General features: G+C 33.9%; 1 protein-coding gene across 1 annotated transcript; it reads left to right on the forward strand.

Moving 5' to 3' along the window:
- Window positions 1-15,981: 15,981 nt before the first annotated feature.
- Window positions 15,982-21,358, forward strand: LOC117322390. The gene is made up of 3 exons (XM_033877264.1): window positions 15,982-16,450; window positions 19,089-19,286; window positions 20,413-21,358. The coding sequence occupies exons 1-3, from the start codon at window positions 15,997-15,999 to the stop codon at window positions 21,027-21,029; spliced, it is 1,269 nt and encodes a 422-aa protein (XP_033733155.1). The 5' UTR covers window positions 15,982-15,996; the 3' UTR covers window positions 21,030-21,358.
- Window positions 21,359-21,851: the final 493 nt, after the last annotated feature.

Here is a 21,851-nt window from a genome sequence, read left to right on the forward strand (position 1 = left end):
AGCCAACATATCCTATTTTAACATTGGGGGTAGGAACAATAGAGAACAATAGGCACTAATTACAGGTAAGTTATAGCCTGTTTTGGAGAAGTAATTGATTATCAGGTTACCTGTGTTACCTGTATTACCTGTGCTACATGCTGTCAACAGTTTGTAGATAATGTATACTAAATATATATTCAGATTCAGATATGTTTATTGAAGTGTTACGTATTGATACATAAAATACAAGCATAATTTCATTAAAAACGTTAAAATGCATCAACACCCAGCCATATTTGGCTTATGAGACACTACTACAGTAAAATCTTGAGAGTCAATTAATATTAAGACTTATTGATAAAAAGTTTTGTCTTCTTTGGTACATATCAAACAATAACCTGGCGACGTCTTTTTGCAAATTATCTTCTTTCATAAGAAATATTAATTTATCTTTGCTGTTTAAAGCATTAACATTCTGTAAATTAGCTTCTGCTTTATTAGAAACTAAAAGTCTCAAGTCAGAGTAAAAATCGCAATCAATAAAAAAGTGAGTTTCATCCTCAACATGATTTGATGTACAATATATACATTTCCTTTCTTGTAAAGGAATTATTGGCCTGGCGTATCTACCCGTTTCTATAGCTAATGGCAGAGAACCACTTCTAAAATTAGATAAAATTCTTCTGTGTGATCTATTTCTAATATTTTTAACATAAAAACTTGTACTAATTTCATTTTTATATAGGCGGTAGGTACGCAACTTATTACCATTTACACGGTTACTATCATTAAAAAGATCATTTCTCCAATCTATCTGGTCTCGATTATCCAATATCCGCTTAATATCACGAAGTTTACATTTAGTCGAGCGTTGACTGTTCATTACATCAGATAATCCAAAACTGTGTATAATAGTGTCACATTTTCTTCTCCAAGAGTTAGCAATATGTTCTGTAGCATTATATATAGTTTTAGTTAAACGGGGTTCTTCCGCACCGTGTAGTCGTAGACGTAGACGTAGTACTTCAATAATTTGCTTGTGATGTGTCGACATGAATCCCATATCGCCTCGACTTGCTGTATTTGAAGAGTTTTTCGAAGATCCTAGAAATAATCTACACGCCTTATTCTGTATATTTTTCACATGTGTCCATTTCGATATCCCCCATATTCCAGCACCGTAGTAGAGTACAGGTTCCACGAGGTTACGATATAATTTTTCAAATACATCAAAGGAAAAACCTCCACTTGAAAGGAACTTAGTATATAAAGCAGATAGTGCCCTGCTCGCTGATTTAGTAATATTTTGTACTGTATATTTGAAGTCCATAAATTCATTAAACGTTAATCCTAGATAACGGTACGAGGTTTCGTAATCAATACGTTGATCTCCACACTTAAATATGTAGTTTGATCTGGGTGATTTTTTTCCCCTGAAGTGTAAAACTTTGGTTTTTTCAGTATTTATAGACATCCTCATAAATATATATATATATATATATATATATCACAAATACTTTTATATAATTAAAAAGTATTAAAATAGAATAACTCAAATTTTCATAAATTAGTGAAAATAATTCATTTTTCTATATTTTTCACTGTTATAAATTTCACACTTTATCATAATTATTATGTTTTATAAATACAACAGAAAATACATTTGTTCAATTTTAACCTTTACGCTGAAAGGGCACATTATCAATAAGTTTAAGTCAACGTTACCAGTTTCATTGTGATATATAACAGGTATATATACATGTAATCAGAGACTTGTATATATCTGATATACACAAGTCTCTGCTATAATGTACTTAAGAGAAAACGATTAAAAACAAAACACTTTAACCGACATTATAATAGTTCAAGTAAAAAAAATCATGTATGATCATGAAGCACAAATCAGTATAATCCTAGAAATCACGGATAAAGTTCACAATATCACCAAAGTCACTGTTTAATCATATCGGCGGTTCTCATATATGCAGTCTTCACATACGAAATCATTCAAGTAATAAATAGTTCAATCTTATTATTACAAAAAAACACTAGTCTATATAATTGTCACTTCCTTTAACACGAGTATATGGTAATCATAACCCTTGAAAGAAAGTTCAAGCTACTTTATGAAATTGAATGTTAAATTACACTTGTATATAATGTTTAGTATACACAAGTTCAATTTCTCAAAGTATATCATAATCACTAAGGTCCCTTTATGAAACTGGATGTTAATGTTCAGGAAATACAAGTTTACGATACACGGGTATATAATTGTCATTATCCTGGATTTGATACTCCAAGTGGACAAGATGTGAAGCTGCATCAGCATATTCAAGGGTTCGTGGAGTGTAACGTAATCAGAAGCCTTGGCTAGCGAAGATGGGTTTACCTCCAACTTGATACTCTACCATTCTCCAAGAAGTCAACACTAATCTGGGCATTTGCCATTGCAATCTATAATCTTTTTTTTCAGGAACGTCAAGTACAGTAAGTGTTCAGAGAAAAATAACTAATGGAATTGGTAAAATGATTGGACCAAGGTGTATACTGTTTATTCTAATTTTAAGGGAATGATAATTGATTGCTTTTTATTGGTTATATACACATACTCTGATAAACAGTTTTTACTACATATGGAAGTTTGTGCCGTTAACTTTTTATGTGATTATAACAAAATGCACCTTTATTTTTTTTGGAAACAATAACTCAAATAGTAAGACATTAGTTGCTTATTATAACATAGTAATCATATCTTATTGAAAGGGGAAAAACAAGAAAAAATAATTGAAGGTACACTTTATATCATTGGTACCTGTATATGGTGCATTTTTAATTATGAAAGATTTTTTTCATTATTTCATTTTTAAAGTGTTGTGTAATATCATTATCAATATAAATAATAAATTATCACTATAATGTATTGTTAATGTACTGTTATTAATACGTATATATGAATGTATATTTTACTTTTAAAGGTATTCTTAAACATTTTCTTCACTTTTATTGTTAGTCACCTATGAGTCCCATGTATACGTATACTGAAACAGACTATACCTACATTTTCCACAGGTAAACTCAGGTAATGTTTATATAGCAAAAACAACATGTTGGCTGAGTGGGAATGAACCCACTATACCATCTTCGCTAGCCAAGGCTTCTGATTACGTTACACTGCACGAACTCGTGGAGTGTAACGTAATCAGAAGCCTTGGCTAGCGAAGATGACACTATACTGGCTTCCAAACAAGTTTTGCTGACGAGATACTGCATTGGGTATTTAACAAAACTGAAAATTGTTGTTATGTAAGATTCCATTAAAAATGTATACTGTACCCGTAATGGACCCAAGGTACGTAATGGATATCGATCGAAGCGGAGGTATGCATCGCTATACTAACCTGCTTGGGCTCGTCCATGTTGTGAATACCGAGCCGCGAAGGTTAGTATAGCGATGTATACCTCCATTTCTCTATTTGACAAGATTGTTAAACCAGTTCTATTATATGGTTGTGAAGTCTGGGGTTTTACTAATCTTCAATCAATTGAACGTGTACATTTAAAATTTTGTAAATTATTACTTGGATTAAAAAACAGTACTCCAAATTACATGATATATGGGGAGTTAGGTATTACCCCACTTGCAATATCAGTTAAAACAAGACTAATATCATATTGGTCACAGTTGACACATTCTAAAGATAGTAAATATAATATAACTTTATACAAACTCCTTTGTTACTGTCATCATATTGAAAATAGGCCTGTTACATATGTCAGTTTTGTTAAATCTATACTTAACGAATGTGGAATGAGCTATTTATGGAATAACCAGTTTACATCCGAATGTAATCCTGTATGGATTAGACATGTTATTAAGCTAAGACTAAATGACCAGTACTTACAGAACTGGGAGAGTGATGTTAATAACTCATCAAAATCTATATGTTATAGAATTTTTAAAAATAATTTTAATTTTGAAGATTATTTAGATATTTTAGATGATAAAGACAGGATCACTCTTTGTAAATTTCGAACAACTAATCATAAATTTTTTGTTGAAACAGGCAGATGGCACCAGATTGAATATATTGATAGAAAATGTCCACATTGCATTAGTCAACAGATTGGTGATGAATTTCATTACTTACTTGAAAGTACAAATTTAGCTACAGAAAGAAATTTGTATATAGACAAGTATTTTTGGTTACGACCGAATGTAATGAAATTTAATGAACTTATGAATGCTACTAATATAAAAACACTTAAAAAATTGTGTACATTTATAAGAATAATCAAAAATATTATTTGTCCTCCTTAAAACAAGTTATGTATATTATGAAAGTGCTGTATATCTACAAACGAACACTACACGAATAATGATTGTATATAATATTGTAAATATGTTTTCTCTATGCATTATGTTATGAAAATAGAAATAAACCAATTTGAATTCGGTCTATAACAATACATTGAAGGTTGAGGGTGTTATTGCAGAGTGGCGGAATGGTTAGTGACCTTTGAGTCTGAGTAGGTGTCTATGTGGGTTCGAACCCAGCAGGGCGAGAGATTTTTTTTTTTTTTTTATATTTTTGTTATAAAATCAAATGTATTCGTTCTGAAATTCGATTGGTTACTCTTTTGAATACACCTTGCATGAGCGGAAGTTATTTTCCTTTGTATCGAATTACATGTAAAGTGATATGGACGTCGTATACGACCCCGATACCATCACTGGACAATATTTGGATATGTACGAGGAATATATGAAGGAAATGGAAAATGATGACATTTTAATCACTATAAAAACACTTCTGCCGATGTTCCACATTCGAAAAAAATTAGTTTTTAAAACGTTAAGGGAGGCAATAGACATTTATTTCGGATATGTTGGACGAGGCAGGACCCTCGGAGATGGGTGCTGATCATGACCATTGCTATTGATACAGGTATCGCTAATATAAAATCATAATATATATATTTTTGTTCTCGTTCCATTCTTAATTGATTTTTTACTTAATCTTATTTTTTTCATTTGATTTTTATTGGTTTGTTATTCTATTTGATTTATTGTTTGTTTGTTTTTGTTTTGTATTTTTTTTTTTGTGAGATGATAGTTAATCATCACACAAAATGAAGTTTAAATGATTAAATTTAAATAATGATACACGTTCATGCAATTATTTTAAAAAGAAAATTGGGTATGAACGTTACCATCAGGAACTCCTCGGGGAATCTACTATTTCAGGGACAATACCCGATGAGCTCAGGATGGTACGTTACCCGATTGTCACGCACGAGCGGAGGTTGATAACCAAATACTCACCTGTGCACGTGCTTCAAACAGGTTAGTATTTGGATACTAACCTGTGCTCGTGCGTTGTATGAGAAAAAATGAAAAAGAATGAAAAAAAACCCCCCAAAAACCTGAGTTTATAGACAAAGAACGAACGGATACCAATGATAAATTGCGAGATTTGAATATGAAAATTGATAACATGCAGGAGTCTCCCATTGAAGCATCGCAATCCAATTTAAATGACGTAGTGAATAATATATCTGATATGTTTAGAGAGATGGCAACGAGTGTTTTTGGTACAAAAATAACGTGTCCTGGTAAAAGAAAGAAATATCTCGGACAACGACAAACCTTGGTTCACACGTGAATGTTCCATGAAAAGAAAGGCATTTCATTATGTTAAGAAAAGGTACAAAATATTTAAAAGTATTTCTAATCGTAAAAACTTAATTAAGAAAAGTAGAGAGTACAGGAAATTGATTAATGCAAATTATAGAAAGTATCGAGAAAAACCCGAGATGAGCTAAACGACTATTTTAACAATTTGAATTTCATAATGGAGAAGAGGAAGTATTAGACGTTCCGATTATGAACGAATATCAATATGATGATATATTAAATGGTCAAATCACTTCCGAAGAGATCGTTAACTCGGTTAAAAAAATTAGATAATAACAAAGCACGTGGTATAGATAACATATATAATGAGTACATTAAGAGTACGATTGATACTATGTTACCGACATATGTGAAACTATTTAACATTGTACTAGACACGGGTATAATACCAGAAAGTTGGAGTACTGGGATAATTAAACCCATATATAAAAACAAAGGTGATCGTAAGGATTTGGATAATTATAAGGCAATAACGCTTGTTTCATGTTTGGTTAAAGTTTTTACATCAATTTTAAACTCGAGATTGTACCAGCTGTTGGATGAAATTAATCTTATCAGTGACGCTCAGGCGGGTTTTAGAAAAGGTCATTCAACCATGGACAATGTTTTTATTTTACATGTACTGACATATATTTACTTGTCTATGGGTAAAACACTTTATTGCGCTTTCATCGACTTCAGAAAAACGTTTGACTCTGTGTGGCGTATAGGTTTATGGCAAAAGATACTTAAAAGTAAGATAACTGGCAAAATATTTAATGTCTTATATATATGGTATGTACTCCGACATCAAATCTTGTGTGAGAAATGGAAATGATGTATTTCAAATGTTTACGTGTAACATCGGGTTAAAACAAGGAGAAAATTGTTCACCTTTTTTATTTGCTTTGTTCCTTAACGACCTTGAAACTTTTTTTTTGCTGAAAAAATATGTTGAATGTTTAGTTAAAATTGATGAGTTATGCCGTGATAATATTGGTATGTTTGTAAAAATGTTTGTTATTTTATATGCCGACGATACAGTTTTAATGTCGGAAAAAGCAGAAGGTTTACAAACAATGTCAAATAAGTTCCACGAATACTGTCAACAATGGAAGCTTACAGTCAATACGCAAATATATTCCTGCCTACTTTTACAAAGAAAACCAATTATTATAAAATGGAAGGAATGTCTACAATCTTTAAAAAAAACTGTTAGTAAGCGTAAGCCTATATGTCCAAAAACTATGTAATATGTTATAATGACATCACAATAATTAGTGGTACTGTTTTCTTTTTGGCATTCAGTATTTTCACCAGTTATATCTATATATTTTAAATGATTCCAATATTGTAAGAAAACTACATGTATTAATATTGCATGCCATGCTTGTAACATGAAAACAAATATGTGACCTCTTGTTACATACGCTGTATGACAGACAGACAGACATTCTTTATTTCCTCTTGAGAGATTACATTATCATGTCATTTTGTGTTTTCTCTGATTAGTCATTGTTTTACCCACGGAGTTGTGCCGGATAAATGGAAACAGGGAATTATTAACCCGATTGTGAAGCCGAACAGTACGGAGCCAGGAAACCCACTTACATATCGTGGTATTACATAGTTATCCGTTCCATGCAAGGTGTTTCCTCTTGGCTAGAGAAACATAACATTCTTCATGACGCGCAGAACGGATTTCGCAAGGACAGAAGTTGTCAAGATCATGTCTACCCGCTTTATAGTGTCGTAAAGAACCGCATAAATGCCAGAAAATCGACGTACTCGTGTTTCATAGACCGACGTAAAGCATTTGACACGGTCGACAGGGAATGCTTATGGTATACGCTTTTACAATCGGGAATAAAGGGCCCCATATATAACGCTGTGTTCGCACTTTATAACGGCGTCACCTGTTGCGTACGTGTTATTCTACCATGTTTGCTATGCAACGCCAGTTTTGATTGGTTTAAAACCATGTATTATTTTCCAATAACCCACGCTCGTGCCAATAATACACGCTCGTGAGTCACAGCTGTTACAATTTTATATACCTAATAATCACCCGTTTTATAAAAGGTTACTATAGCCGAGTGGGCTAATGGGTTAGTCTTTAAATAAATTTTTATCACGACGCGAGTTCGAATCCTACGCAGGCTCCCCCCCACCCCTTTTCTTTTTCTTTTTTTTTTATCCTTTTTTTTTTTAATTTTCAAAATCAATGCCATATGATAGATGCTCTAGATCGTAGTACTGCATTGCCTGTATATTTCATCAACAAATAATGCAATACTCAAGAAATAAATTACAAGGTTTTCTCGGGGTTTCCTTGCTGTTTTTCTATTAGAAAGAGGTCGATCTCAGAACTAAACAGCACATGGTAGAATAGAAATAATCAACTTTGACTCGTGTATTGTTGCAGGATATACAACTCGGACTCGGATATTTTGCAATTTTAATTAATAACTCAGGCCTGCGGCCTTCGTTATTAATTAATTGCAAAATATCCTCGTCCTCGTTGTATATCCTGCAACAATACACGAATCATCGTTAATTATTTCTTAAACAACTTACATACGGATTGGTTATCTGTGTCCCGGGGCGTAAAACAAGGATGTTTAGCCTCACCGACGCTATTCGCGCTCTATATAAACGATTTAATTGAGGAGCTGAACTCCTCCGGTGAAGGAATCGACATAGACGGCGTTAGTCTGAGTTGTCTTTTTTACGCTGACGATATTGTGCTAATGACGTCATCAGAAGACAAGTTACAATCGCTTTTGAACATAGTGTCATCATGGTGCGCACGCTGGCGGTTATCCGTGAATTCTGGGAAGACAAAGATTTTTTAGACCTCGGAGCTTACCTGCTACCCAGTATGCATTTAATTGTAACGGCCATTCTTTGGAACGCATGGATCGATATAAATATTTAGGCCTCTGGTTTGACGAACATGCTGATATGAAGCTAGCAGTGCAAGAACTATCAAAATCTGCAAGTCGAGCCCTTGGACTTCTTATTTCAAAGTTTTACCGTGCCGGTGGAATGACGTACTCGGTATTCACAAAACTTTATGAAAGCCTAGTACAGCCAGTGCTACTGTATTACTCTGCAATTTGGGGTCAGGCTGAACGTAGAGAAATCAACCACGTCCAAAACAGAGCAATCAAGGTGTTTCTTGGAGCGACAAAGAATACGTCAAATGCCGGCGTCATTGGTGACATGGGCTGGTTGTCTACCCTTAGCAAACAGAGGATTGAAGTGTTCAGGTTCTACTGTCGTGTGAAGTCTGCTAACCCTGACAAGTTACTAAGAAAGATTCACAACTGGTCCATGCGAAGGCTTGATTCGTGGGACGCGCGGGTAGTGAAACTCGGGGAAAAGTACAGTATCGAAAACTTATTGGAATCTGCCGTCAGACCCACTTATCACACTGTAAACGCCATTTAACTTAAAGTACAACAAAAAGACGAAAGTGACTGGTTCGGACAAATTTGGAACGATCGTGGCCTTGTGTACGGTAATAAGTTACGGACTTACCGGAAGCTTAAGAAAGACCGCAAACCAGAACATTATGCTAAACAGTACATGCCTAGACCTTACCGTAGCGTTCTAACCAAGTTACGTTGTGGTAGTGCTCCTTTAAGGATCGAGACTGGTCGTTTCAGTACCTCAAACTCCTTTAAACGAACGATTTTGTGTATTTTGTACAAACAGTGTAGAAAATGAAATTCACTTTTTGTGTGAATGTCCTATGTACAGTGATCTAAGACTTAATCTTTTTCATTCTATGGAAAGCGTCTGCGAAAATTTTAAAGAATGTGATATCAATAACAAGTTTAATTTATAAATGGATAATTCAGATATTCAGTATTTATTAGGTAAAACAATATTTTTAATGCTTCGTAGAAGAAGAGTGTTTTTAAAATAATGCGTCTTCTTATCTATTCAAATGTACATGTATATTAGTAGTATTCTATGCTTTTAGTCTATGTAATATTTTTAGATGCCTGTCCCTGTGTATTTGATGAAATATAGTTTAAATGACACAAAGTGTCTCGTAAGCCAGAAATGGCTGGATGCTGATATAGTTTTATGTATTTTGAAAAGTTGTAATTGATATGTGTATATATTAACATGTGACACTATAATAAAATATTTTATTGATTGATTGATTATATTTACTCAGTCAAGTGGAAAGTGCCCGGCTCAGCTCTCCCTTCCTGACACGTATGATCAGAATGAAAGTCTTTATAAGGCTGGTTTGGTTTATCGCACGCGGTCGGTCGGTCAGTATACTGTCGTCTATGTTATAGCAGGGCCACGTAGCGGCAACATAATAAACCTTACATGCATATAAAGTGTAACATAAATAGAGATTACACTTATTTATAATATAATATGAATGAAGGCAAAGCCTTGGAAGAGCACAGCTAATCTAATTGCCACTTGCAAACGTATATGTTTATGTAATATATGTAATTTTTTTTCATTATATTAGCAGATTTATGAAAATCACAAGGTCATGATAAGTCATCAAAAGGCCTTATATAACATGTACAAGAATCATGCAGAATTATATGTCTCCCTTTTCCCGCTTATCAATAACATCTTTCAATTTATGGATTAGTGTTCAATAATATCAGTAACCAAGTGTTCAGCATGATAGTTACAGTAACCTTACCAAGATTCAATTCAATAAGATAGGGTGAAAATTGAACTTTAATGAAAATTCTCAAAATTCAGTTTTGAGGCCAAAATATGTGAATCTTTAAAGACATTTGAGTTTCAATTAAATTAATGTTGATTTTATAACTCAGTTTAAAGTGAATCTTAATATAACTTCACGAAATGCACTGTTAGTATTTTCATTTTACCCAAAAAAAGGTGAACCTCGAAAACATTTCCTCTAAATGATGGATAGGTGCATGTACAGTATAGGTGCATGTACAACAGACGATTGTATCAGTACCCTCACCAGTTTCAATTCAATCTGACAGCATGCAACTCAATAACACTGTCAAAAGTGGACTTTATATAAGCATTGAACAGCTTTCAGTTGGCATTCATAGTCAATATGAATGCCAACTGGACAGAGGCAAATTCAACATGAAGCGCGCATTCATATTGACTATGAATGCCAACTGAAAGCCGTTCAATGCTTATATTTACCATCTGCGATTTTTTTATTTGTCGTGAGATTTTTTTTTGAAATTTTCAAATTCAAATTTCAGTTGGCAGTTCATAAGCTGGTGAACTCGCAACTGAATTGGTAGGGTTATATAGTGGCAGTGCCATACAATGGTAAATATACAAATATTGACGTCGCTGCTATTAAATAGTGATGGTTGTAAAGTCGCTTTTATTTAATAAATTAATTGAACAAATTAAATAAGGCAAAAAAGTGTGATTTCTGTATATGAATTAAATAATTATTTTTAACCCATCCCTATATGGGTAACAGGACACCCTGTGGTAAAAAATGATGTTTGATTTCTTCATATCTGGAAGTTTAGAAGTTTCGTCAATTTAACGCTTTTTGGTCCCACTACTCAGGCCACTGTGGATCAGTCATAGTGCCAATATATATACATGGGGTCTAGTAAGTAATAACGACGGTATAAACCAATATAGGTACTGGATCCTAACAAACAAATGTTGGATGTGTGCATATTATTGCACAAATATCCCATTCTGATACTTCTATTAAAGTTTATTATTATTCCCAATAGCAATATTCAATATAATTTCTGTTTTTGTATTTTCCCTAATTACTGCAGAGTAAACTAATAACCCAGGTCCCCTCACCTAAAAAAAACTACAGACCCAAGGTGCATTGAATTATAAAATATGAATCAACTTTGGGATTACATCATGTATATAGTGTTCTGTCAATTCTGTAATATCTGGGTGGAAATTTAAATTTAGATATTTATATCAGAGTTTTTCGAGTTGTCAAAGTTTGAATTATCTGATATATATCTTATAACTATAAAAATAAAGATTTTGACTTGTACCAGTAAGATACTTTAATTTATAATCGGTGTTTTTGCGTTATCCTAGTTCGAGTTAATTAATTTTGATTGTAAGTACATGTATTCTCTTGTCTTGTCTCCACTAAAACAGAATTTGTAGCAAATTTAAATTAAACCTACTAAGAGTCAACACCATATAGACAATTAATCTCTTTTTGTAATTATGATTAATTACAAAATAATTATAGAAATTCTATAATCTTCCAGGCTTTGGGAAGTAACAGCAGTTGTTTATAAGGTTTAAATCATATACACTGTACATGTACATGTGTTCATAAACATTGTAATAAATTTGGTTTGGTTTACTTCATTTAAAGGGTCATTCCTTCATTAGTTTAAATTCAAAGGTTAGGTCATCAAAATTAAACTTATTGGAAAATATGATTTTTTCCCTAATAGTAAATGTTGGAATCTTTAGTTTACATAAATCAAATACGACAGTTTAACTTGCATGGTAATTAACACAAGTTCTCCCAAGTTCTAAGTCCTGAAAATTCTTCATTCCTACCAAATATCACTTTTTACTTGAAAGCTAGTCAGTATTTTTGTAGGATTCATCATTTTTCTGTACATTTTGGCATCGATTCATTTCCTTGTTAAAAAGTGGATTTCATCCGTAAAAATTGTGCATGGTTCTGATATCTGAAAGAAGGAATGTCCCTCTAAAGTCTTATTAACTGCCATGGTCATTTAAGAGCATGCCAGGCATGCATTGGAGAAGAAAATCAAGAGCACCAGGAAAAACCATGACCTAATGTCAGTACCTGGCAAAGGCACCATAGAGCCAGTCAGTTTTCAACTATCAACTCAGAGAAGTGGATCCCTAGGGCTAGTGAAAAAGTGTTGGAACTTCGAACACCTAACACACACACAAAAAAAAAAAAAAAAAAAACAGTCCTTGGATGTTTTGACATTGAGTACAAAAGATTGTTTTAAATTTCCTTTTTATAAATTTCGGGCAATAATTTTGTGAAATAAACAGTTACTATACTTTAGAAATAGAAATCTGATCTATAATTCACTCAACAGTGTAATATGACAATAATTTTATGAACATTGCAAAGGAATTATTTTTCAGATAAATTTCATTGAAAATTTAATCATTATTTTGGTACAACCTATACTGTATATTTGCCATGTTGATCTATGTTTATTTTTGCTGACTAATGTAGAATAACTACACATGTACTAAGAGCCTGCATGTCATATATGATAAAAATCTAGGATTATCACATGAGCTTATACTATAGCCTAGTAGGCACATTTTAAATGGTTACTAGCCCCATGTGCTGTAGATAATATAACCTACTTCTAATAAACAATGAGAGTCAGACACATATGATATATCGTATCATCTGTAACTAACAATAAAAAAGCTGGGAAGTAACTGACAGGCACTTGTTTCCTATGCATATGCCTAGTTGTCTTTCGGCATGTTATTGTTTACAATGTAAATCAAGTGCCTGTGACGTAAGCCTAACGTAAAGGGTCATCTATACAGCAGAATGATGTTGAATTTCAAACACGAATAAATACCTAAAGATTTACATAAAAAATGTCATGTAATATACCAAAATGTTTGTTTGGACATGTAGCTTCCTACAATCATCAATAATTTGCTATAGATGCTACCAGTTTCTTCTATAGAGTAACTTTGTGGTAAGATGTAGCATGGAATAATTCTAAGTCACGCAAATGATCAAACCTGAAAAATAGCCATGCTGTTATGTTCACAAGTGTCTATAGCACAGGGTAGGAGCATTTGTTTTACCGGATTTTATTGTATGTACGTATAAACACTTATTTTGTTTTGACCTTGAAATGCAAATGGCGGCTGAGAATAACATTACACAAATATGGCTTAAAGGAGGCATTTCATTTAACAACAATATTCCTATATTGTACTTTTAAGACATCTTATCAAAGTAACATGGACATTTTAAAGTCAGTTTGTTAAACTGGTGAGTTTGCAGTCTTTTTCAGAAATAGGCATATTTTACCCCAAACTCAACGGTTGAACATTTTTCATAAAAGCAGTCTTCTTGCCACTTCAAGAATTCTTTATTTTGTCTAATAAGAGCATTTTTGATGTTTTAGATACCTCCTTTTATGCCGTATGTATGTGATATCATTCATGACCGCCATTTGCTATTCAAGGTCAAAATAAAAACAGCGTTTATACATAAAATAACGTCAAAGCTGGTCAAACCAATGCTCCTATTTTGTGCTTTAGACACTCGTGAGCAAAACGACATGGCAAGTTTGTGTGATATATGGGATACAAATGAATTAATTATGTCCCCATGAAACATGCATTTTTCTTACGTTTTGTTGAAATTTACAAACAGCTTAGCAAATTACATGTCAAAAGCAAGTCCCACGGTTTGCCATGATACATGTACATACTAAAAGTTCATCATATCACTTCTGTGACATTGCACCATAATATGGATTTATAGGCCTGCAAAATATCAATGTTTTGACTGGTTTTGCCGTTTAGATGCCCCTTAACACATTTCCATAACCAAACAGAATGCTTGTTTAAATTTACCGCGGCTGGCACAACATGGCTACTCAAGGGGAAAATCTGCTATCAGTATGCATAAAAAATACCGGGGCCGTCGATAGGGTGCTCGAATACATAAAGTAAGTGTATTTAATAGCTGTATTCGGTGATCTGATGAAGCGTACCTCTTGATTAACCCGTGGACTTCGTATTTAAAGCTATGTCCATTAGCTTTTTTAGCGCGTGCAATCACAGGCGTCTGAAGTTCTGACAGTAAACTGAGATATAATACCATAGAAAAAATAAGAGTATCATCTAATATTTTTCTTTTTTTTATAGTAGATGATACTCTTATTTTTTCTATGGTATTATATCTCAGTTTACTGTCAGAACTTCAGACGCCTGTGGTGCAATCTGTCATACCCTAGGGTGTGACAGATTGCACGTGCTCACTTTCTTCACCGGAAGTACTACCGGAACTACTTTTTTTGTTTACATTACGTCGTCTGCTACGTCAACAAACAAATTGTGTACACAATAATACAAAAATCCCCAGTCTCTAAACAACTACAGACAACTGAACAGTTTCCAAAAAACAAAAAATGTCTGCCATTCTTTCAAATACAAATGAATCCCCCAACTGTAGGCCTACAACTGAAACTGAGAGCACAAGTGCGCCTAGTCCGAATTTTCTGACGATGTTACCACGTAGATACGTCAGAACTTCTTACATACAGAAAATGAGCAATTTTTCCGACCTACCCTCAGGTCGGCGTTTGAACAACATTTACTCCATTTCCCCTCAATCTGACACATAAAAGGTATACATCAATTAAAAGGTAAGATAAAATTCTATTAGCTTACATACATATATTACTCACTGGTCATTGTTCACTAAATATATCCGTCCGCATACTTTGCCATCTCGTTTTCAGAGAACTTCAAAGCTACCACCATAGCTAATCACGTGACCCAAATCTCGTCACCGAAATTTACGATATTCTGAAAGATCATACCCAATTTTGACAAACTATAAGCACAGGCGTCTGAAGTTCTGACAGTAAACAGAGATATAATACCATATAAAAAATAAGAATATCTACAATTTTTTATATGGTATTATATCTCAGTTTACCCAGTTTACTGTCAGAACTTCAGACGCCTGTGCTTATAGTTTGTCAAAATTGGGTATGATCTTTCAGAATATCGTAAATTTCGGTGAAAATGTCAAATAAAGATTTTTTTGTTAAAATTAGGAAAATGGATGGCTGATAGACTTTTTGATAGAAATTTTATGATGATATATATATGAGAAAAAAACTCGTTATGTTTGTATGTACTCTAGGAGAGGGACATTCCACCCATTTGATCACAAAATGTGGTAAAACCACAGGAAAAAGTCTTATTATCTATTTTAAAAAGATAATCATTTCTTAGGAATCTGTGTAGTTTATAGATAAATATACATCGTGAAGTATTTTAAAAGTACTTCGGCAGTATTATATGCATGCGCCCTATTATATCCTATCCTGTCCGATCCTGCCCTATTCTGCCCGATTCTGTAAATTGTCTTACAGCTGTAAGTTTATTGTGTGATGCACGAGATTTGTCTCCCTTTTAACACAGTAAGACCCTTTGTTCGTTTCCATCTTGACCATAATTTAGTTATATTACCTTTTCGCAATTGTTATAACATGAATATTGTTTAAATTACAAATGATCGGATTTTATCCCGTTCCTGTCCGATCCTGTTCAATCCTGTAAATTGTCGAACCCTCTAGTATAACAACAACATGGCGGCGAAAAGACCTAGAGATGTCATCGACGAAGATGATTTACCAAGTTGTTCAGTGCCAAAACAACCCAAATGTCGTATTGATCTGTGTGCTTCTCCCGATGGTCATATTTACGACACTTTAAAGCCTAATTCTAATCGGGCTTACGAGTGTCTCTCAGCACTGACTCCGTTGGTTGATCACCTATCAAACCCAAACACGTTCATGAAACTAATTCCCTGGAAGATTATCAATACCAATGCTGATGACGGTGCTTCGTTTGCAGATGCATATTGCAGTGTTGATTTGTACCCGGATGCATATTCTATTGCTCTCATTTTTCATAAGGGTCTAGAAATCCTGCTTGACTACATCATAGACAACAGAAAACCTGTAGACGAAATGCAAGCACACTCGTTGGACGTTTTACTTCATTTCCTCGACCAAAATTACTTTACAAAGCCATGGTCAGGTATAGTATGGTCTTGTTACTGTTCTGGGATGGGCCTTGATCCATAATACTCCGTGTTTTTGTTGACTGTATAGTAATGGCGGCTGTAACAACTGTGTTATATTATTAGCACACGTAGCCCGAGTTTCCTCTGGCCCTGACACCGGTGTCAGGACCAGAGGTACTCCTATAACATAAAAGGCTGCTGGTCGGGTATTTTTCTATCGGATATAATTTTGCCGACTGTGACGGCGCCTGTCAAAAGTATCTTGCCGTGTAAAACCTCTACAACATTGTTGGAGTAGCCTCGTAGGCCAGAGGAAACTCGGTCTAGTATATATGCACTCGATTGCATGTAACTATGGATGTTGATAACCAGATACAAATGCTTATGGATACACCTATCAGTGTAGAGCATATCATAGTTTAATTTAATGCAATCAACTGTGTAGTACAATCGACCATAGATATTTGTCGATGTAGTGGCCTTAAAAATCATCTTATCTTCTCACTCACCATATATAATTTAATCTTGCTTGTAGACAGCTTTTCAATTGGCTTAAAATTCACGCACACTGTCCCACGTCTCATTTCAAAAATCTTCTGGATTTATTATGAAGGTATTACGGAATTGACCTTTGTGTGCAAGGTTGGTAAAAGTTGTGCATGTACCAATGGAAATTTAAAACTGTTCTTGTCACAAGATCAAGGGTCAAATATGATATCCTTTGTTGCGTTTATCAAACTAATAAAACTTACATTTTCACTGCAGCGATGAGCAGTAAAAGTATATGGACCTAAGCAACAGGGTTTTCAATAAAAATATTTGTAAAAGGCTACAAATGAATAGCAACAGGTATACATGTATCTGAGGATTACGATAATATGTTTTTAGACATTTTTTAAAAAGTGAATTAAGTCATTTGAACCGGCCAAAACACCATTCTAACCGGTCAATTTGGCCGGCGACCGGTTCTAAATGAAAACACTGAAGCAATGCATGACATTGATATTTCAGTGGTAACATCTGTAGGTGGTTGGGATTCAAATTTATACAAATGATGGGGCTGGCCCCTCAGGCCCTTTTATCAAACTAATAAAACTTACATTTTCACTGCAGCGATGAGCAGTAAAAGTATAAGATTTTGCAGTGAAAATATAAGATTTTGCAAAGAAAATATAAGTTTATAGCAATGAAAATATAAGTTTTTCGTTTTTCACCAATCAGAGCGAACCATTGTATTCACTCAATGAAACTTTCAGATTTCAATATCCTCTATTTATCTTGTATAGTTACTATATACTGGCCAGTTATATTTACACAACACTGTTAAAGTTTTATAAGAACAAACTTGACAAACATTTGACAATATTGATATTAACGACTTCTTCTCTGGACCTAAGCTATTTCAGTGGTAACATCTGTAGTTGGTTGGGATTCAAATTAATACAAATGATGGGGCTGACCCCCCCCCCATTTTTTAAAACAATAACAGGGGACGACATTAACTTTTTTCTGCACTTGTCCCTTTGGACAAGTAACATTTATATTCACTTGTCCGAATGGAATTATCACTTGTCCCACTTGAAAATTTTCAATTAAGTTAAATGATGTTTTTCAATGTCTGTGTGTCATGCAGTAAAATGATAACATTGCAATGACAACTATATTACTGATATTTATATGTGTTTTGTCCAAGTTACATAATCAAGAAGAAAAAAAATGCTACTGGCTGCCTATTTTCGATTTAGAGAAACTAAACTAGTCATATAAGAATAGAAATAAACTGACTAAAACATGAACATAAGTGTAGAAATGCAATAGTGCATAAATATCTAAAATACTATATATTTGCTAAATCTTGCAATAAATAGCAAGCCTGCATCTGTTGCCACTTTAGTCCTTCAAATGAACTTGCAATTTCTTTGTACGCTTTTATTCATATTCCTTTTTTTTTCAATATGCATGTTCAATTCAAAGAAGCCAATGGGACTGATTGAATATTTTTGAAAAACACAGAAAGTTTAGATATCATCTGCATAGTGTTCCGAATTAAACTATTTTCGTTATGAACATTTGAGTCACTTCCAATGTACACTATCCATGTTTTTGTTTCTTTTTTATCATAAGTATAAGGTGACCCTGGTGAATGTTGATTTCAGAATATAAATAAACAACATGAAGACATTATATGTTACTTGTCCCATCGGACAAGTGTTTTGATACTTTCACTTGTCCGACAGCAATTTAGTCTGGTACCGGACAAGCGGACAAGCCTTAATGTCGACCCCTGAATAAAGATCAAGAGATGAACACAGTCCTGATGTAAAAAATAAGCCCAGGGGTCTTTCCCCACCCCCAAAGGACTTAATAGATTTCTTTAAACACAATCATGTTGAGTCTTGACATCGTTTCTAGATAATATCTTTGAAGCAGTTGAGATCTTTACCCCATAATTATACATGATTATACAATGTAGCATTGTTAGACATTAACAAATATAACATGACCATTATTTTTATGTTTGCTCAAATAAACAAGGTGAGCAATACAGGCCCTCTGGGCCTCTTGTTTTTGATTTATCTCCATAACATGAAAACTATGTTAAATTCTTGTGAAAATGTTTGTGAATCTTGCACCTCTGGTTTTGTATTGTAGGTAATTTAATGGAGACCTTAAACAGGAAGTCAGAAACCGATGTTACTGTATTCTTGGCGAATCATTTTTTCGGAAAACTATCTCTTACTCCAAAATTTGTCATTAACGGGCAATCAAAAGGAACACAAGATGGAATTGGCTGCTCCTGTTCCACAGATGGCTGCAAAATGACAGGTGTCTTTGGAGATACAGGCATTGGTAAGCAATTTCATGTAAGATTCATTTTCAGCTCACCTGGTGGTCTGAAGGCCATGGTGTCCAGGTGCCATGAGACAGTTGTGGTCATGATAAAGGCACAGATAAATCATATAGTGAACAGAATTGCATTTTGATGAAAGATTTTTGTAAAGTGATAAAATAAAAATAATTACTAATTTTTCCTTGGTTTTTGTTTAATTAAACTTTTTAGAAATAAAAAGAAACAGTTATGATATCATATGTATTATGACATATTGATAATTAAGATAGACTAATTAAACAAATCATTGAAATGCACATATATTTCTGAGGGCCAGTGGACAGCCTTAGGCTGACTTTGTTTGACATCTCTTAGGATGAAAATAGAAAACAGCTCTGATGAAAAGTTGGAGGCTAGCCTCTTCAGACACAGACACCGAAAAGGAAGCTACAAAGATAAAGATCTTAAGATCTTAAAGGGGGAGGGGGTGCTGTACATGCAAATCCATACCCCTCCATATTATTATATACACACATGGAGAAAATTCTGAAATCTAGAATATCTCTGAAGCATTCTGAACAACACATTTCAGTATGATGATATTAGATGTATCTGACACTTAGCCAGTTAGGGCTTTTCCAGTAAAACATCTACCCCACCCCAGGACTCCAGGTCTGGTTAAGGGGTACCACCTATAGAATTTATTTAGTAAATTACAAAGAGGTAATGGGAAGGAAATCCAGCCATGGATAGAAGTGATATATTGTAGAGTCCTGGGGTCGGGTAGATATTTTAATGGAATAATTGTTCTTAGCTGGTTTAATTCTGAAGTTGAATATTTTTAACAATTTTAAAGATCTCCATATTAAAATGTACTTAGCTTGATAATTTAACCAATTTTAAAAATCTTCATACTAAAATGTGCATAGCTTGATAATTTTACTAATTTTAAATATCTCCATATCAAAATGTAATTAGCTTGTGAAAAGATGAGCAATGAAGGCCCATTGGGTCTCTTGTTCCTTGCTTTGTACTTTGTACATGTACCTAGCTGAATAGTTGATAAATTGTGACGAGGATTAATCAGCTGGTTTCTATGTACAGTACAGGTAGAGTTGATGTTCTCAAATTTTACATTCATTATAGGAAATCCAGAAGTTTGGCATGGGAACTTTGATGTTCTACTTAACCATACAGATACTGCCCTGAAGATATCTATTGAAGAAGATGAGAAAAATGATCATGACGACAGTCCTAGAAAAAATGTTTTTGAGGTCAAAAGACGGACATCAAATATTTGTGAAAATGACCAGATTTTTGCGGAGACTATAGTCTTTTCATTTCTTCAGAAACAACTACATCCTTACAGGAAACACCATTTGTATCCTTGTATAGCTGTGAACAATGAAAATTTGGTTGTGTACTTTTATGACTCCCAGCATGACGTACTGCTTGTGAGCTCACCAGAGCCATTGTTTGATCAGAAAACAGGCCACTTTCAGCTAGCTACCATATTTTTATCATGGTTGGTAGTAAATCATAAATGTTTATGTAATGGCCTTTCTTTTGACATGACAGGTAAAAAATCAGGATTCTTTGAGTGCAGGAAAATAGAAGTGTTTAGGGTAGGTCTGCATTGTGGTCCAGTAGTCTCCCCTGTCAAGTCCAGCAGAAAATACAACAAGGTGAAGGAACCTGGTAAAGAAATTGAGCATCTTAATAATAGAAGGTTACATGCTATGACATGTAAAAACAATGAGTAAAGTGGACACTTCAAAGCAAAGTCACAGTTTCACCAAATGCAGATTTCATAATTTTACTCAGAGGTTGTAGATTTGAGTCCTAATGACATTAGTGTGCTTGTAATTCATACCGTAGTGACTGATCTGGCAATATGCTGGTATTGGGTTGCTGTGATCATCATCAAAGCACTCAAAATTGCCGATGTCTTTTTCAGACTTACAAGGTGTTTCTAATATAAATACAATAACAAATCTCATTGAATAATTCATAAGTGTTAACAGATAAATTGTTATATTTGTATACTGTGCAGCATGCTTCAATGAAAAATAAAAATTATTGATGACAATGATAGGAACCTTATTCTTTTACAGACCTCAAGAGACATGTGTAACAGTTAACTTACCTTGTACCTTTTATTATTTACTGGACTAAACTTTCTAGTTGGCGTGGATATGGTAAGGATGTAAAAACGTTGTGAGGAATATTTCCATGTGAATGCCGAAAAATGTTGAAAATTTGATGACCAGCCCTCATTCAACAGTGAGTGATAACTCATTAGCTCACCTCTGAAGGGCAGGTGAGTTTATGCCCTGGTGCTGCGTCAGTTGTCCACTCAGTGTCAACTTTTAAACAACTTCTTCTTGATAAGTTGATAACAAAGTTGGCCTTAACTAACTCAAATTATTGATGGCCTTAAAACAATACAAAAAATGCAATAGCAAAGAGGCCCGGAGATCTGACATTTGGCATATAACATACTCGGGTGACTGGCTATCAAGTGTGTTGAAATGAATGACCTTGATCCACTTTCAAAGTCAAAAGGGTCAAATATGGTAAGAACA

The sequence above is a fragment of the Pecten maximus genome, chromosome 2 (genome assembly GCF_902652985.1).
Source record: "Pecten maximus chromosome 2, xPecMax1.1, whole genome shotgun sequence".
Taxonomy (NCBI): domain Eukaryota; kingdom Metazoa; phylum Mollusca; class Bivalvia; order Pectinida; family Pectinidae; genus Pecten; species Pecten maximus.